Raw genomic sequence first — 19174 nt, 5'->3', positions numbered from 1 at the left:
TTCCCACACCCATCTGCCTGGGTCTCTCTTCACTTAGTGTCTACCCATCCCCACCATGCTCCCCTCCACCCACTTGCCCACTGGTCTTTCCAGCTACCTACTCATTTGTTTATCAGGTCATCCATTCATCTTCTCACTTCCTTTTCATTTACCTCCTCACTCATGTGTCCATCCATCCATCCATCCATTCATCCATCCTCCCTTCTCTCCTTCCCTCCCTCCCGTCCATCCCATCCATGTACCCTTCTTCCTTCCCTCTTATCCATCCATCCATCCATCCATGCACCCATCCAGTGCACCTGGGTCGGGGCCTGGGGTTTGGTCACACCCACCCCTCTGCCATGGGTCCTGGGGAAAAGCACAAGGTCTCAGCACAACCCCCGGGGCTGTGGGCTCCCAAGCTTTGCTTTCCTGTGGGACGTTCTAACTCTTCTTCACAGGAGTGGGTGGGGCCAAGCCAGTTTAGTGCTGGGCCCTGTGTTCCCAAGACTGGGGAGGTTCTCTCAACTGCATCTTATGTTCCTGGCAGTGAGTTTGTTGCCTGGCTTCTGGAAATTGGTGAAATCAGCAAGACCGAAGAAGGAGTCAACTTGGGCCAGGCCCTGTTGGAGAACGGTATAATCCACCATGGTGAGTGGGGGCTGGGCCCGGGTGGGCCTGGGGTGGGGAGGCACAGGTCAGACCTCAGACCGGGCACAGTGTAGCCTCGGGAAGCGGATGCCCTTATAAATCTGCTCACAGGGCCGGAAAGCCCTGCACTCACCTGGGACACCAGCAAAGCAGGGACGCCTCGAGAAGTCCCTTCAAAAAGGGCAAGAGCCATTGATGTTTTAGCCATTGAGCCAGTATTTATTAAGCGCCTGTTACGTGTCAGGCACTGCGCACACAGCAGAGAACAGGCCAGATGAAAACGCCTTCGCGGGGCCGGTGTTCTAGTCAGAGGGGGAAGGTAATAAACCAAAGCAGTACAATCTGTGTATCCAGGTGGCGATCAGTGCTGGGTCGGGGGAGAGCGAGCAAGGGGGTGGTGGGCAGTTTTGAACTGGGGTTGGAGGGCCTCTCTGAGAAGGTGTCCTGAGCAAGCGAGGGGCCGGGTAGCACTGGGGTTCTGGGCCGAGGGAACAGCAGGTGCAGAGTCCCCAGCAGGAGAGTGATCCCCACGTCCTGGGAGCCGCCAGGCCAGTGTGGGCGCTGCCAGGAGACGTGGTGGGCGGACACGGGGCGGGGCCTAGTGTGGAGGGGGCGGGGTCCGGGACCTCCCCAGGGATTGTGGGGTCTTCGGCTTTTGCCGGGAGCGAGATGGGAAGCTGCTGCCGAGTGCCGAGGGGATGGAAGGGCTGCCGAGACTCCCACTTGCACGGGATCCCTCTGGCCGCCACGTGGGCAGCTGCCCACCGAGGGGCCGCGATGTTCCAGGCGGGAGATGACAGTGGCTTGGAGCAGAGTGGGGTGTGGAGTCAGACTGTGAATGTTTTGAAGGCAGAGCCTCCAGGATCTGCTAATGGGCCCACGGTGGGGAGGGATGGAAAGCAGCAGCAAGGGCGCCCCAAGGCCATCGTATAGAGAGGGTTTCATAAATCCTGGTTGTGTCGTCTCACACCCCAGCACACCCCAACACGTGCTTTGGCGACCTAGCACCGAGAGGTGCTGGGCCAGATGGGTCCCCAGGCAGGCTGGGTCAGGGCATTTCTGGGCCTCGCGCGAGACCTGCAGGTGCCCCGGCCCCAAGTGGCAGGGCTCAGCGGGGCCCCAAGCGGAGGAGGGGGACCTGGTTTCCGCAGAGGAGTGAGGGCAGAGGGGTTTGGCAAAATTGCTCGTGGCACAGAGCCTGGTCGAGTGCAGGGTGATGATGGGCGGGGGTGGGTGGTGGGCCCAGCCTCACTGGCCCCCTGGGTCCCTCCAGTGTCTGACAAGCACCAGTTCAAGAACGAGCAGGTGATGTACCGCTTCCGTTACGATGACGGCACCTACAAGGCCCGGAGTGAGCTGGAGGACATCATGTCTAAGGTAGGGACGCCGCCCGACCCCACGGCCACTGCAGAGCAGGCCTGCACCCCAGTGGCCTGTGCTCTTCGCCCTCCGCCACCTCCCTGCTCTGTCCCGGGAGCCATCTCTCCCAGCAGCCCGGATTTGGAGGCTCCTGAAGGATGTGGCCTGACCCCAGACTCCCCCTCTTTCTCTTCCAGGGTGTGAGGCTTTACTGCCGCCTCCACAGCCTCTACACCCCCGTGATCAAGTAAGTTACTCTTTCCCCGCTCCAGTTTCACCTCTGCCTCTTTTCAGCTGTGTGGCCTTGGGCTGGTAACTTAACCTCTCTGAGCCCCAGTTGCCTTCTCCATCAAATGGGGCTAATAATCGCATCTACCTTCCATGTTTGTCCTTAGGGTTAAGTGAGTCAATCTGTGGGAGACTCTGCGGGGTGGTGGTGAAGGGTATCTGTTCTGGAGCCAGTTTGAGTCTCAGCTGCTAGTTACCAGCTGCGTGGCTTTGGGCAGAGTTACTTAGCCTTCTGGTGCCTCAACATTTTCCTCTGTGGAATGGGGATGATGATAATAAGATCCACCTTAGGGCCTTTGTGCTTGCTGTTCTCTCTGCCTGGAATGCTCTTCCTGTACCTCTCTGCGTATTTACTCCCTCACTTCCTTCAAATGTCTCCAAATCAGAGGGACCTTCCCTGCCCACCTGTCTAAAGCATCTCTGTCTGGTATGCATTATCTTCCTTACTTCACTTTGGCTTTCTTCTTAAAAGTTGTTAGTGGTTGACATACTGCGTATTTATTTTTTATTGATATGCTGTCTTTCTTCCCCACTGAACTGTAAACTCACCAAGGGCAGGGATTTTGCTCACTGCTATGTCCCCAGACTCTTGGCCAGCACCTAGAGCAGTGCTGTCCTATAGCCCTTTCTACACTGATGGCCGTGCTCTTTGTCTGTGGGGTCAAGGACAGTAGCCGTGAGTCATGTGTGGCTTTCAAGCCTTTGAGATGGAGGAATGTGATTTTAAGTTTGATTTAATATTCACTGATGGAAAAATGGGTACCTATTGGAGAGCGCAGGGTAGAGTAGCCCTCAGTGAGTGTTTGTCACGTGAATGTGGAAAGGTAACCTCTTTGACCTCTGATTCTTCATCTGTGAAATGGGCATAAGAATAGCTCACGCCTCTTGGGTTGCTATGGGGATTAAATTTGAATGATGCCTGGCACATAGCAAGGGCTGTATAAATGCCAGCCATTGGTTATCTTCTTTATTATAAAGCTCATGGTTGTGGATGAAGGGACAGAGGGTGACCTAATTCTTACCAGCTGCAGATTCCTCTGTCCCCTGTCCTGACAGCTCTTGCCCACTCTTTTTTTTTTTTTTTTAAAGATTTTATTTTATTTATTTATTTGACAGAGAGAGACACAGAGAGAGAGGGAACACAAGCAGGGGGAGTGGGAGAGGGAGAAGCAGACTTCCCGCCGAGCAGGGAACCCGATGCGGGGCTCGATCCCAGGACCCTGGGATTGTGACCTGAGCCAAAGGCAGACGCTTAACGACTGAGCCACCCAGGCGCCCCACTCTTGTCCACTCTTAGAGGAGTGGAGGGGATTCCAGCATTTGCTGGCCTCGTCGGGGGTCAGGCCCTGGGAACCCCTCGCATCTGTAGACCTGCCTCTGCCTTCTCAGTCTGGCCTGGCCCTTGAGAGAAGGACCGCCTGGTCAGCCCGCAGAGAAGGAAGTGGCAGGGGCCAGCACTTAGTGCGCACATGGCCTGCCCGGCTCCCCAGTTCCTAAAAGTCTAAGAGAAACTCCCCAGCCAGACTTGATCATCAGCCTCAGCACGGCTGGCCACATAAACTCCTGTTTGCCAGCTTCCAAGCCTGAGAAATGGTTGCAGTCTGACTGCAAGGTTAGCGCGACCCTTTGTTCCAGGACTCGGGGAATTTAGATGCTGCACGTGTCCGAGCATGTGCCTGGGGAGAGACCCGGGTCCCTGATTCCCACGCCTGTGCTCCCCGATGTGCTCACGTGCACTCCCTCCCCCCGCAGAGACCGCGATTACCACCTGAAGACGTACAAGTCCGTGCTGCCCGGGAGCAAGCTGGTGGACTGGCTGCTGGCTCAGGTGAGCTCTCCCCTGGCCGCGTCTGAGCAGCCTGCTCGTTCTGCCCGGCACTCAGGAGCTGACCGGGCTGTGGGCCTTGAAGTTTCTTTAAACGGTTTTTTCTCTAGTTTTTACTTGTGTAAAATACACGTCACACTTAACTGTTGTAAACACTGTTCAGCATGCAGTTCATGGCATGACATCCCCTCACATCGCTGGGCAGCCATCCCCACCCTTCTTCTCCAGAGCTCTTTTCATCTTGCAGAACCGAAACCCCGTCCCCGGTCAACACCAGCTCCCCACTCGCCCCTCCCTGCGGCCCCTCGCAACCTCACTTCTGCTTTCTGTCTCTAGGCTCTTGGCCGCGCCAGGTACCCTGCGTGAGCGGGAATCACGCAGCCTTTGTCCTTCTGTGGCTGGCTGATGGTGCTCAGCATCCTGTCCTCAGGGCCATCCATGTGGTGGCCTGGGTCAGAATTGCCTTCCTTTGCGAGGCTGAATAGTAACAGTCCGTTGCATGGATCGTCCATGTTTTATTTATCTGTTATTTAATATTATCCGTCTATTAGTGTCTACTTAATGGATGCTTGGGTTGCTGCCACCTCGAGGCTTCCAGTTAAAACTGGGACAGTCCCGGGTGAGCTGGGACAAGTCGGTCTCATGCTAAAGCACCAGACCGGAGCCTCCACGGGGAGCTTGCCAAGTTATTCCTTTCAATAAGTTGCCAGGGGGCAGGGGCTGGGCAGAGGCTTGGGAAGTCCAAGCATCGGTTGGTTTTGCTACAGCTTCCTAAAGGTGTTTGCTCCCCTGCGATGCTGCGGAAACTTTTGGCAGCCTGCCTCCAGTACTTCTTGGCTCCTGCTCCCAGGGTGCTTCCTCTGGGCCAGGCCCTGGCTGGGTTTTGTGCATTACCGCGTTGAGCCCTCCAACCCATTTATAGGCAGGGGGACTGGGACCCAGAGAGACCAAGCACTTGGTTCAGGGTACACAGCCCTGTAGCGGCAAAGCTGGGATTGGGATGGGTCTGTCTCACCCCGCTTGTACCTCGGTTCTGCGAACTTTTCAGGGAGCTCGCAAGAAGGTTCATTTGTAGTCTGTAAAAAGAATGTATTGGCTCCAGAGACGACGAGACAACTGTGAAATCAAAATGGATAAATGTTTAAACGTTTACAGAGCACAGCTTTATGTCAGCCTCCTTAATTGTTAAATTTAGCATTCATAAAAACCTCGTTCCATTTGAAAACAATTTGCTGGCGGGATTTTTCTCATGTCACACAATTCCTGATGATTGCCTAGAAATCGTAGCCAATCTGTAAAGTAAATGTTTCTTGGCACCAAATAACTTCAAAAGCAGGTTTAGAAAAATCCTTGAAAAAAAATTTTGCAGGCCAAAACAGCATATTTCATGTAGGATGTGGGTGTATTTTAATATGTTTGCTGTGGTGTGGGATGCTAAGACCTGGGAGGTCTTGGAACAGCCCCGGATTTGAATTCAGTTTTGCACAGCTGGAAAGCGCAGAGCGCTAACCACTGAACGACACTCCCCTCCTCTTAGGATCCAGTGAAACCAGCCCGGAGCATGTTTTATTTATAGCCAGGCCGCCGTGGGTCAGATCCCAGCTCTGTGTCTTCCTAGCGGATTTTGGACAAGCCTCTTAGCCTCTCTGTGCCTCACTTTCCACAAGTGAAGCTGAAACAGTACCCTCCCCGTTAGATTATTCTGAAGGTCCAGTGAGTTAATCATGTAAAGTGGCACCTGGCACAGAGTAATTGCTCAGTAAATGCGACTATTATTTTAATTCCTCATCTCCTGCACAAAGGATTCAAGGTAGCTCCCAATTACATGCAGAAGGCTGAAAAACCTGCAGAGGGGTTTGGGGGCGCAGGGACAGTAAGATCAGGAAACAGCCAGCTTGTGGGGGGGGGAGCTGATCCCCGGAGGCCCGTCTCCTGAGTGTGCTGCCATAGGTGAGGGTGACACGGAGTGATTTCTTCTGTGGTTTAGGTTCTTCGCTTGGAGCCCAGACGTGCCTGGGTTCGGGCTCTCGGAAACGGCTGCTTCTGCCCACCTTGGCCCTTTCTGTGGCCTCGTGTTTCCCGAGCTCCACTGGTGTGTGTGCGTTTCAAAGCATGATGTGGACTCTGCCCTAAGTGGTGAATCCCAGGCCTGAGTTGGGAGTGAGGTGGGTCCCCGAGATGGTGAGACGCCAGCGGGTCTGAGAAATGTCTGGAGATGGGGCACACGGGATGCGCTGCTGTGGGGTCGGATGGAAAGCAAGGACGCGTCCTGGGGCCGTGGTGCCCTGGGAGGCAGGAAGTACCCTTTACAGTGATGAGAAGACAGCGGAGGAACCCCCGGGTGCCTGGGAAATCAAGAGTTCTCCTCTGGCGCGGGAAGGCGCTGCCTTTGGGGTGCCCGCTGGACTTCCCAGTGGGTGGTGGAGGACGGGGCAGCATCGGCATGCCTGGCGCCCCGGGGACATCTGCACTGCAGACGCTCTGTTCCTCGTCAGCTTCGGCAGTATTTAAATGAGCAGAGTCAGGAGAGGGTGTAGAGCAATTCAGCAAGAGGGCTCGTTAGCTCCTCCCTTTCTTTCTTTGAGCACCTCCTGTGTACCAGGCACCGTTTTAGGTTCTGAGACTGAGACAAAAGTCCCTGCCCTCGTGGGTCTTGAATTCTGGTGAGGGCTGGGGAGGCAGTTGATAAATAAGAACAAGAAGTAAAATACATCCGTCCTATGTTAGCTGATGGTAGGTGCCAGCACGGTGCTTCGGGTAGAATGTGTGGGAGCCGCGGGGGCGCATTTACCCTTCACATGGGTGGGGGTGGTGCAGTTTTCACAGGGGTCCGTGAAGGCTGTCTTGAGTAGGGACATTTGAACAGAGACCTAAGGAAGGTGGGGAGTGAGCTGGGGGGATGCGTGGGGTGCAGCCTTCTCTGGGCGGACAGCAAGTTGGAGGCTCCGAGTGGGGTGAGCTGAGGGCAGTGGGAGGTGTGAACAAGAGCTGGGGTGCTGAGGAGAGCTGGTCTGTGGCCAGTCTCATGGCGTCTTGTGGGCTCTGGGGAGGGCTCGGGCCCCTTCAGGACTCTGAGCACAGAGGGGACAGCACTGACTTAGGTGGGATAAGATCCCTCTGTGGAGCACGGGCTGTAGGGGGACGGGGTCGGCAGAAGGGAGCCTGGGGAGGAGGCAACTTCAGAACTCTAGGCAGGAAAACAGGGTGCCTGGGAACTGGGTGACCGTGGGGAAGGTGGGAGACATGGTCAGATTCTGGAGTTTCTGGAGGTAGACCTAACAGAGTTTGTTGATGGGTGGATAGGGTGTGGGAGGTGAGACACAGAGATGTGTCTCCAAGACCTCAAGGTGCTTGGCTTGAGGCTGAGCTGGGGAGACTCAGGACTGCATCCTGGAGCTCTCTGACAAGGAGGAGAACTGCCCCCCCCCCCACCCCCGCCCCAAGCATCTCATCACAAGTGGAGGCAGGATGGTGGAATGAAGGTGGCAGCTGACCGTCCGTGTGCCTGTCACTTCAGCAGACCTGCCATGGCTTGGCCTGGTCTGAGGACACAGGGAAGCTAACTGGAGCTGATGCAGGAGGATGACTTCCATGAGATGGGCTGGAAGACAGCTGGTGTATGGCTCTGGGAAAGGGGCAGGTGGGTGTGCATGTGGGCCGCTGTTGGGGAGAGGTTGGTGATGAGGATATGTCCTTGAGGACTGGTTATGGTGAGCTTTGATTTCAAGAGTTATTCCCCCCTTGACTTAGCAGGGAATTCAAGAAGGAAATATATACTTGTGTAGCCTGGGAGGGTAATTTTGCTTTGAATGCATCTTCATTTTGAACTTCTAGATCATTCTGGTCCTTGGAACAAAATGTTCATTGAAACCCACTGGATCAGCTAGAAATGCTTTTGGCCGCATATAATAGGGAAATTTGACTTACACAGTAAAGACCTTTTTCTCTCATGTAACTAGGCATCTCTAGTTCACGGTCCTAGAGCTCAACAATGCCATTTACACTTGGGCTCTTCCCATCTTTCTGTTTTGCTATCTTCTTGCCAGTTGCCCTATAGTCATAAGATGGTTGCCATGGCTCCAGGCATCACATCTATGTAGACCTGTGGCCAAAGGCAGGCAACAGGAGTAGTTGGAGAGAGCTTTCTCGCTCTGTTTGTTTGCAGGAGGAAACTTCCCCCAGTTCCCTCCTCTCCCCAGTGGTCTTCCCCTTAAGTCTCATTGGCCAGATGGGTCCCACATGTACCCCTAAACCACTGCCTGGGGGACAAGGACAGGGATTGATGAGAGTGGCTTAGAATTTCTCAGAATTCATTCTTTGAGGCTGGGGGAGGGCCCCCCTACCCACTACTTGGACGAGTCAGAGTTACTTTTTTAACTCTGAGGGTAAGGGGGTGATTAGCCCTTCCGTAGACAAGCGGTGTTCTGTGTCTGTTCTGATCCTCTCTGTGCACTATCTCATTTACTCCCCACAACAACCTGAGGAAAACGCAGTTATTATTCCTGTTTTACTGATGAGGAAACCGAGGCCTCAGGACACACACACGGACATATGGCACTCCTGTAAGATTGCGTGTGGGGGGCTGTCATGATGCCTTGATAGGAGTAAATAATAATAATAGTAGTACTAGCCCTCTGTGTTGATTACAGCCTACACTGTGGGGTCTGAGCAGGGAGCACCACTCAGGGTGGCAGAGGCCTTGGAAAATGAAGGGCAGGGGCACCTGGGTGGCTCAGTCGGTTAAGCATCTGCCTTCAGCTCAGATCATGATCCCGGGGTCCTGGGATCGAGTCCTGCGTTGGGCTCCCTGCTCGGTGGGGGTAGCCTGCTTCTCCCTCTGCCTTCCCTCTACTCGTGCTTCTGTCTCTGTCTCAGTCTCCCTCAAATAAATAAGTAAAATCTTAAAAAAAAAAAGAAAAAAAAAAAAAAAAAGAAAATGAAGGGCAAAATCTGGGAATAAAAAATAACAAGCGAGGAGGTGAAGCTCGGAGAGTTTAAGGGTTGCCCACGGTCACAGCCAGGGCCCTGCAGGGATGTGAGCCTGGGGAACCAGGTCCAGAGTTTGCTTTCCACACTTCTCTGCTCCGTGGGTTTTGGTCTGTGCTGCCCAGGCTTGAGGATGCCCCAAGCAGCGGCCGTCAGGTGGAGGGCAGCGGGTCGGTGGGCTAGGGGGCCAAGGAGGCAGGGACGGGCCAGGAGCCGGGAGGGGGAGGCACGGGGGTGCCGGCTCCTGTGCTGGCGCTGCAGAAATGTGCCTGGAGTGCCTACCACACTGACCCCCCCCTCCCCCGATCAGGCAGATGGTTTTTAGCACGGAGGGGCAGGGGGCCAGGCTGGTGGCTCGAGGCACCGGCAGAGGAAACAAAGCATCCATGGGGACATGACAGGAGCCCTGGCCCCAACCATGAGCAACTAACCTGTCCTCTTAGAGCCTCCCCTTAGACCCTAACGTGCTGGTGGGGGGAAGGGTCTGGCGCTGAAAGGACTCCTTTCTCACAGTGTAACCTAGGGCAAGTGCAAGCCCGCCTGTGCCCCGGTCTCTTTGTTAAATGGGATTAAGGAGAGTGACTGCCTCTGGGTTGACCCTCAAGACCGAGTGAGATTGTGCAGTGCCCGGCATGCTTTGGGTCAGTGAGAGGCATCCTTGGACGTTGTCCTGGGGTTTCCTAAGTCACGGGCAAGGAGCCTTCCGCAGCCCTGTGTCTGTTATCCCCTGGAGTGTTCCATCGCCCGGCCCAGCTCTGTCTCTGCCACTGGCATCCCAGGTGCTTCTCGATAGAGATGTTTTGTGGCTCCCTGAGTGCTAGATGCCGTGGGGAGATGGGTAACCTTGACGGGCACCACTTCTGCCCACGTGGAGCTGATGTTCTAGTGAGAGACAGACCTTAAACCATACTCACTTATCTGGGGGAACCCAAGGACAGGGAATAGTTGGTGCTGATTCTCCTGAGAGCAGTGGCGCGAAGGCGTGAGTTTGTTTCAGACCATGACAGGTGCAGCACTGCTACCCTACAGGGTCATGAATGTAACGGGATGAACATTGGCTGAGAGGATGCACAGGGGTGAGGGGTGGGGGACTACTTTAGGGTGTCCTCTGAGGAGCTGACTTGGGCACTGAGACCTAAAAAGCCAGCACAGGGCATTCCAGGGGGAGAAAGAGCAAGTGCAAAGGCCCTGAGGTGGGGGCACGTGGTTTGTGGAAGGACTGGCAAGGAGGCCAGTGTGGCTGGAGCCCCAGCATGGGGACTAGCGGGCAGGTGGGGGAGACGAGGGGAGCGTGGCGATGCACAGGGCTGGGTGTGCCCGTGTCTTCCTCCGGGAGAGGGGGGAAGCGGTGATCTGAGGTTTTCCCACAACTTGGCGGGATGTGGGGTAGGGGGCTTACTTTTCAGGTGTCCAGGGTCAGCGTATTCCATGGTTAACTTGAGAATCCTGCTGTTGTTCTAACTTGAGGAACCTCCCTGTGGGTCACCCCAGGGCCCTGTGGGCAGGGGGGCAGGGATGGGCTGGGAGCCCGGACTGTGAGCGCCTCAGAAAGCCAGGTGGGCTCCAGACGCTTGCCACGGCCTCCCAGGCCGTAGAGCGGGGGCCTGCTCGCCACCTGGGCCCCAGCTGTGCCTCCCCTGCTGTCCCCACGCAGCTGAGGGGTGGCCGCTCCGGATGCAGCCTCTCTCATGGACGGCCACCTCCCCTGGCGGGGCTCCGTGCCCACAGCCCTCTGGCCGCTGGCCTGGGGTCCCACAGGAGAGATTTGTCTTCCTCGAGTCGGCCGATGCGTGAAATCCCGAGGCCAGTGGCTGTGCCAGGCCCCGTGCTCTGAGTCTCAGCTGCAGCCTCGGCGGGCTGAGTCTGCAGCCCCTTGGCATCTGTTTCTCCTTTAGCTGGGCAGTTCCCTCCCTGGCCTCTCGGCTGCTGGCGGAGGGGCTGGGGGACAGTCGAGGCGACTGCCTGTCAAAGCAGTTTCTCACTTTGGGAGTCCTTTAAATGAGGCTGTCGGGCCCTGTGGCCTTCTGAGTGTAGTTGAAGCTCACTGACCTGTGGCCACAAGCTCCTGCAGGGTTTGGCCCCTGCTGACAGCACCTTTCTTCAATCGCCAGATATTTATTGAGTACCTGCTGTATGCCAGGCCTGAGTTCTAAGCCCTTGGGATTCCGCGGGGAGCACAGCAGATCAAACTCCTTGTCCTGATGGGGCTCACTCACCCTCTCCCTGGTGGCCAGGCTGCCTTTTGTGCCGCAGGCTTCATTCCACCCCCGGACCTTTGTCCGTGCTGTTTTCTCTGCCTGTCACCCAGCTGCTCCCCCCACCCCCCGCCCCCAACCGTACCACACAGCTCACATGAATTCCCTGATGAACTGAGATTGTTGGGTTTGCAAGAACCAGAAACAGATTCTGGCTAACTTAAGGCGGGGGGTGGAAGAAGATGGCTCATAGAAGGGTAAAGAGCACCCACAGAGTAAGGGGGAGACCCAGGAGCCTGCCTTAGAAAGAACTGGCACCAGGAGATGCCCAGCTTCTTGGGAGCGGTAGCTGAGGGCCCTGTCTTCAGGGCACTGCTCTAGGGGAGAACCACACCAGCTGTCCCTTGTCCTTGGGTTCCTCCTCCTCCAGGTCATGTTCCTGGGTCAGGGAGTATCACTGTAGCTTTGCACGGATCATGTGTCTTCAACCTGGCCTGGGGTGGAGGGTGGCTTGGTGATGGTGGTGAAAAACTCTGAGGGGCTGTCCCACCAAGATGACATTCCACATGGGAGAGTCGGCCCCAAAGGTGGGCCCAGTAGGCTACCACCTTTCATACTTCAGTTTTGGGTTGGATGTCACTTCCTTAGAAAAGCCCTGAGACAAACCAGACTTCAGTTGTACTAGTTAGGAGTGTGTTCATTTGCAAGAACAGAAAACTCAACTAAACAGGAGCCCAAGCAGATAATCGTGCCCATACAGTCATGCTGCGTGTCAGGAACCTTCCATCCTTCACTCTGCTGTCATCAGCATAGTCTGCCACCTTGGTCACTGGATAGCCCCTTAGCCCTACATATATCACTTCCTCGTGTGACTTTGTCCTCAGTAGGGGGGTGTGGTACTGCTTTTCCTTTTTATCAGGGAGGAAGGTATTTTCCAGAATCCCCTGGTAGACTTCTCCAGGTGTCTCACTGACTATAGCTAGGTCGGTTAGGATTCGGACTTCATTGCTAGTGTCAAAGACCCAGCTACAGAGGCTGATACACATTAGGGGTTGATTTTCCTTTGCTGTGAGACAAGCCTAGAGGTGGGTGGTCTAGAGCTGCTAGGGCAGCCTCATGAGACCTTTGGGGGACCACACTTTCTCTCTCTTCCTGCTCTGCCATCCTTAGCATGTTTTGATCCTGGGTCATACTGTGGTCTAGGATGACTGCAGGAGCTCCAGCCATCACATCTTTGTTCCAAGGAGGAGGAAGAAAAAAAGAAGGGCCTGGGACAAAGCGTTTTTCCAGCGCTCCCTACCAGTGATTTCTGCTTATATCTCATTGGCCACCTCTAGCTGCAAGGGAGCTGGGTTTTGTGATCCTCTAGATGGATGCCTCCCCATCTTCATTACTGGTGTGGTATTGAGGAAAGGGTTATTGCTAGGCAACCAACAATATTTGCCACATAAAATCTCCATTTCTCCTTTGTGGTGTTTATAGCACGATACGCAATGGACTTAACCCAACACTATTAATTTTCTTGTTTGGAGTTTATTCATAATAGTCATGGGCATGTTTGGTCAATACTACAGTCCATAAAGCAGACACAGACCCCTGCTCCCATGGAGCCTCCATTCTAGGGGTGATGGTGGGCTTTGCGCAGCCTCGCTCAGCCCCTCCAGGGTTGGTTCCCCTAACACCCTCCCCTTCTTGTTCCATTCCAGGGTGACTGCCAGACGCGGGAAGAGGCGGTGGCACTTGGCGTGGGCCTGTGTAACAATGGCTTCATGCACCACGGTAACCTGCCCCTTCCCTTCAGGCCGGCCTCCTGGGGGGGGGGGGGGTCTGTCCTGGAACAGAAGAGCTAGTAGGAACCCTGGTCGCTGGGGCATTTTAGGCGGGGGCGGGACGGGGGGGACTGAGGCCCAGAGAGAGCAAATGGTGGGCTGGAGGCTGCTCAGCCTGCCCCTGGGGGAGCCCAGGCTAGATGCCGGGTCTTGGGCCTGTAGACCCAAGCGGGGGGTTTGGGGTGGCTCAGGAATTCCCCCCTCCACGCCCCTCCCACTTCTGCACTGGAGCAACATCACCTCAGGGGTTCAGTAGGGACCAAGATGGCTGGTAATGCTTGGCTGGAAAACTGGACTGGATTTGAGGTCAAATCTGTGGACTTCCTGGGCCCTTCTCCTGGATGGGATGTGACCTCCAGGTGGGCGGTGAGGCCGGATCATGCAGGCCTGGCCCACGGGCTTCCACGGGGAGGAGAGAAGAGGGGTCTGTGGGGACAGAGGACGGGCAGGTTGTGAGTGAGAGAGGAAGGGAGCCGGGCAGGGACGTTCGCACTGCTTTTCCCGGCCTGACCCCTTAGGTCACTCTCCTTCCCACTGGAGAAGCACGGAGGAGGGGTTGAGAGGTGGGCAGTCCTGAGATGATCCTGAGGTGGGAAGGTGGGCCGGAGGGAGGAACTGGTTCCACCGTCACCATTTCAAATTAAAATAGAAGTTAATGCTCTATGTGCCTGGCCTCCTCCTGAGCGCTCCCCATGTATTAATTAGTTTAATCCTGAAATGATCCTTTGATGTTGGTATTAATATCGTCCCTATTTATAAATGAGGAAATGGAAGCCCAGATAGTTAAGAGACCCGCTCAAGGTCACACAGCAAGTCGGAGCTGGGATTTAAAACCAGGCAGGCAGGCTTCGTGGGCCACACGCTTGGCCACTGAGCTCTGTGACCTTCCCACTTGCTGGCACTGGGGGAGCCCTGAGTCTCCTACCCTTTCAGCAGGACAGGTAGACTTAACTCCCGCCAAGGAGCCTTTCTTCTCCTTTTAGGACATTCCCGAGGGCCTTGGCTCTTGCAGTTTCCCTGGCTTGGGGTACCCTACCTGCCTCACGCCCCCCGACTCACTCAGTGTTTCTGTTTGGTTCGCACCTCCCGAGGCCTCCCCAGACACCCCAGCCTAATGGCTCCTCTCCTTCATCGTCCATGCTTATCTCAGATTCACGCTTCTTCCTGGAGCTGTTCTCTCCCTGTCAGACTACTTCCACGCTTCCCTTGTGTCTTTGTTCATGCTGCTCTTCTCTAGCCCTTGCGTTCCTGGTGCAGACCCCTGCTAGGCTCCGGGGAGAGTGGTGAACGAAGCAGACGAGAGTCCCGTCCTCGGGAGCTCACAGCCTAGTGTGCGCACGCGTGTGTGTGTGTGCGTGACTCAAGCAATGAAATAAGCCCATGTTCTGGAGCAGTGTGCGCATGTGAGGAGGACTTTGGCTTTAACTCCAGTGCGGTGGGAGTCCCGGCAGGGTTCTGAGCAGAGGAGGGCCGTGGAGGACGTCTGCGGGGGTGAGAGGGGAAGTCGAGAGGCCAGGGGAGGGTTGACGTGGTGTGGGCCCTGGTGGTCCAGGGAAGGGGTGAGATTCCGGAAGGTCTTTTGGCCATTCCTCCTTCCAGCTTCTGCTTTGTGCTCTAACTCAGAGGTCAGCGATCCCTCGCTGCAAAGGGCCAGATAGTAAATATTTTAGGCTTTGTAGGTCACAGGGTCTGTTACAGCTCAACTCTGCCATCGATCGGAGCTTTAAAGCTGCTACAGGCAGTACTTAAATAAGTGGGCATGGCTGTGTGCCAATACGACTTTATTTAGAAACACAGGCGGTGGGCCGTAGTTTTCTACCCCTGGTCTAGCTGCTGGGTTTGCTGCCCCTTCGACAGGATGAGAGCTGTGCCAGCAAGATGACAGGTCCCCAGGCACATCCCCTGCCCTGGAGCCGGCAGGCCTTGTTCCAGCCCTGACTCGGCTGACTCCCAGTAAGCCTCTGCCCCTCCCTGGGCCTCCGTTTCCTTATCTTTCCACTGGATCCCCTCCTCCTGTGAGACCAGCATGCCCACGGCTCTGTGGGGTTAGGGGTGAGGACACACTCCCAGCTGCCTGTTTCGCCAGGAGAGACGGGCAGGTCAGGCCCAGTCAGGGTCATTCCCGTCCATCAGCTCCTCTCACCAAAGTCCCTCATTCCCAGAAGCCACTCTGTTCCCCGTGGGGCCCTCTGACAGCTCCATCCTTCCCACCAATCAGCTGGGCAGAACCTCTCATTTGTGGGTGAGAGTAATTAGGGGTCCACCCCAGCTGCTACTCTGGGAAGGCTGCTGGCTGAGGACATTCTGCGGGGGGCGGCGGGGGGGGCGGCGGGTGACTCCCAGGCAGCACCAACACCCTCGGGGCCCCTCAGGGAGGGAAATTGCAGGGCGTGGCCCCTGCTCTCCTGTCCCTGCCACAACCTCAGAAATAAGCTAAAATGGGAAAGGGCCGAATCCCAGGGTTGTGGCTGCTGCAGGTTAGGGTGCAGAGTGGAGGGTGGAGGTGGGGCCCGGAGCGCCTCCTGCGGCGTCTGACCTGAGCTCCCGGGCCCTGAAATGCCCCTTAGGGGAAACTGAGGTTCACCGTCTCATCCCCCACCCCTCTGGAAGTTGGTGCTGTTAGGATCCCCACAGACGAGCGGGCGGAGGCTCAGAGAGGCTAAGAGGACATGAAGTCGGGCCAGGGCTGGCAGGGGTTTGAGCCTGGCCGGTGGCCTTGAGCGAAACCTACATCCATCGAGTGGTGGGACCTCACGTGGCTGAGCTTCTGGACTCTGGGATTCCCGCTGTTTCCCCAAACATTTCAGCCAAGACACAACATCGTGCTTCATCCTCCCACTCCCAGAGACTGTCAGCCTCGTGTTTATAGTGGAGGTGAAGCCAGCCGGCCCCCGGGGCCTGGCTCCCCAGCTCTGGGCAAAGCAGCAATTTGTGTGTCTATTTTCTCCAAAGAGGTAGTAGGGGCGGCCGGAGGAAGGCACAAACAGCTCCATGTCCTGGGAAAGGAGGAGAAAGAAAGGATCGCCTCCTCCTGCTTTTCATGTAGTCACCAAATCGGTAGACAGCCTGTCTTCAGCCATGGTGGGGACATCTCGAACCTCAGGCAGCTGGCTTTCCTTCTTTCAGGGGTCTGCTGACTTCAGACCCTGCCTTCCCCACACCGAGCCTGGATTAGCCTCCTTGCTGTAATTTACCCCTGTCCCCATCTAGCAGGCCGGGCTGGGCGGTATGGTGAGAAGGAGGAGCCTGCCCGCTCTGTGACCTTGTGCAGCTTATTTAGCTTCTCTGGGCCTTAGTCTTCCTACCTGTAAAAGGGGTACAGCAAATCCTTCCTCATCTGAGGAATAAACGAACCTAAGCTTGCATCCACAGTGTGTCCGGCACTGGTAGATACTTAGTTAAATTGTAATCCACAGGGACCAGATCACATGCTGGTTGTTATTGGTTATTTGTATTCATTTTCCTGCCTTCTAGAACAGACGTCAGACAACTTCTCGTGTAAAGCCCCAAATAGTAAATATTTTCAGCTTTGTGGGCCTTACAGCCTTTTGCAGTTATTCAGCTCTGTCACTGTGGCATGAAAGCAGCTCCAGACAATAAGTAAATAAATGGATGTGGCTGTGTTTCAATAAAACTTTATTTATGAAAAGAGGTGGTGGGCTGGATCTGGCTTATAGGGCCTGAGTTTGCTAGTCCTCATTCTAAAGTGTCTCGTCGTGGTCTGTTTCTGATTATTAGTGAGGTTGAACTCCTTTTCACCTACTTGCTGCCTGCTTGGGTTTCCCCATCTGGAAATTGCCTGTTTATATTCTTTGCCCATTTATCTGTTTCTCAGCTGCCTCTGGTTGATTTGTTGGAGTTTCTTTTATATTCTAGATATTTATTCCTTGTTGGTTTTAGACATTACAGTTATTTTTGAATCTGCCATTTGCCTATGGTCTTGTTATTGAACTGAAGCCCTTAATTTTATTATACTGCTTTTTTTTTGGGGGGGGGTCTTGTATGAAATCTTTTTCTGCCCTAGGACAAAGATATTTTGCATTTTGTTTGGTGAGCTTTGGTTTCCCAGTTCATAGTTAGGTCTTAAACCATCAGGAGCTTATTGTGATACATGGTTTGAGGTAGGGATCTAATTTTATTTTTTTTCCCCAAGTGAGTCAGTTTTTCCCTACATCCTCTGCAGAATACTCCACTTGATCATCAGTATCATATGCTAAGTTCCCATAAACACATGGTCCTCTTATGTGATTTCTGTTTTCTTCCACTGATTCTTTATTTCTGCCATCATTCCACACTGTTTTTGTTACTGTGGCTTTGTAATATGTCTTTATAGCAGGTGGGGCAAGTTCAGACTTTTCAAGAGAAGTCGGAAAGCCAGACATCTATGCGAAGTATCCTAATCCGTTAGTGTTGGCCCATGATTCCCTTTAATAAAACACCATGCTCGCCAAAGCAGACTTGTCTAGGGGTTGGTTCCGGCCCGTGGTTGCCTGTTGGCAGGTGCTGCTGAGACTCCCCATGCAAGCCTGACGATGTGTTTGCAGTGCTGGAGAAGAGCGAGTTCAAGGATGAGTCCCAGTACTTCCGATTCCACGCAGATGAGGAGATGGAGGGGACCAGCTGCAAGAACAAACAGCTTCGCAACGACTTCAAGCTGGTGGAGAATATCCTGGCCAAGCGCCTGCTGGTAGGAGCAGCTCTGAAGTGCTATATCTGCCTTCCCAGGCCCAGCTGCAGCCCAGGAGCTGGGTGACCTGCCGATTATGTCTAGAGAAGTCGGGCTCAACTGGGAGCATCCGAGTATGGGAATTCCAGGTGGTGGCTGGCGACACTTCACGGGCCAAGACTACCTTCTTTATGAAGAGATTGGGCTTGCTGGCTCCCTTTCCTCTCCTTTCCTTCTCCCCCCGCCCACCCCATGTCCCAGCTTAGCATCGTGCAGAGACGTTGGCCCCCTGACATGGCTCATCCGGGATACCAAAGCCTTTGGTCTTCTGGTGGTGCCCTGTCCATGTGCAGTTGCTGTAAATACCCTTGCAGTTGAGGGAGAACGTTTACCAGCCCGTTCAGCTATTTCTCCAACGTAGCCTTCCAAATCCTGTTTCTTTGCCTACTGATGACCAGCCGCCTCCATCTTCATGCCTGGTCCGCAGGAGGCGGCCGAGAGGGAGGCTCAGCAGGTTAGATCTCCTACAATAGCCAGAGTTGGGGCTAATGTCTGACTCATATGAAGATGGCACCATTAACTTCTCTCCTGTGGTACTTACGGGGTCCCATAAATATGGAGATTGCCATTTCTCCCACTATAAAACCCACCAGTGCCTTCATCATGCTTGGGATGAATCCAGTTTCTCATCATGGTCTACAAGACTCTCCCTACCTCTCCAGCTTCATCTCCTGTGTTCTCCCCTCCCTCATCCCACCCCAGCCACTCTGATCTCCTTTCTTATCCTTGAGTACTACGGGCCTGACTCAGGGCCTTTGCACATGCTATGCCCTCTGCCCGGAACACTTTTTCCACTCTTCATAAAGTTCTGTTCCTCATTTCATTCAGGTCTCAGCTCAGGTAACTCCTCCTCCGGGACCCCTGCCACACCATGGTCTATCCCTTTACGTGCTTTATTTTAATTCAGACTATATACACTCCCTGTATCACATTCTATATTTCTTTGCTCATTTGTTTGTAGTCTGTCTTCCCCACTAGATAGTCGGCTGTAGCAGGGCAGGAACTGTCTTGTCCTACACTGTTTCCAGTGCCCAGTAAAGCACCTGGCTCATGTAATAGGCAGCAGCTCAGGAACTATTCGTTGAACAAATGAATGCATTTCTCGGTATTCCCCCCACCACTGAACCCCCAAACCTCCCAACCTGCTTGCCACCCTGCAGTGGGGAGGGACTGCTCCTCCCTAAACTCCTTTCCTGTCCCCAAGTTCTTGGTGGCTGGACACCTTTGGATCTGTTTTATTCATTAAGCCAGCAAATTCTTACTGAGCACGTACAGTTTGCCAGCAGATAGGGGGACAGTGGTGTATAACCGAGGAGACTTGGTGCTCAGGTTGGGA

General features: G+C 54.6%; 1 protein-coding gene across 3 annotated transcripts in view; it reads left to right on the top strand.

The window, feature by feature from the left end:
* The window catches only part of PREX1 (phosphatidylinositol-3,4,5-trisphosphate dependent Rac exchange factor 1), a 178382-nt gene that overhangs the window by 123356 nt on the left and 35852 nt on the right, over window positions 1-19174 (top strand). For all 3 annotated transcript variants that reach the window (XM_064573328.1, XM_045885915.3, XM_064573329.1), the window contains 6 exons: window positions 530-630; window positions 1904-2007; window positions 2187-2236; window positions 4030-4105; window positions 12990-13062; window positions 17657-17799. In XM_064573328.1, the coding sequence (XP_064429398.1) occupies window positions 530-630; window positions 1904-2007; window positions 2187-2236; window positions 4030-4105; window positions 12990-13062; window positions 17657-17799 (547 nt within the window). The remainder of the gene's footprint in view (window positions 1-529; window positions 631-1903; window positions 2008-2186; window positions 2237-4029; window positions 4106-12989; window positions 13063-17656; window positions 17800-19174) is intronic.

The sequence above is a fragment of the Mirounga angustirostris genome, unplaced genomic scaffold, assembly GCF_029215605.1.
Source record: "Mirounga angustirostris isolate CCGP_5_RB_7025 unplaced genomic scaffold, mMirAng1.0.hap1 SCAF_10, whole genome shotgun sequence".
In the NCBI taxonomy this organism is placed as follows: domain Eukaryota; kingdom Metazoa; phylum Chordata; class Mammalia; order Carnivora; family Phocidae; genus Mirounga; species Mirounga angustirostris.
Note: the sequence above shows the minus strand (reverse complement) of the source record. Positions and strands in the feature narration are given on the sequence as shown.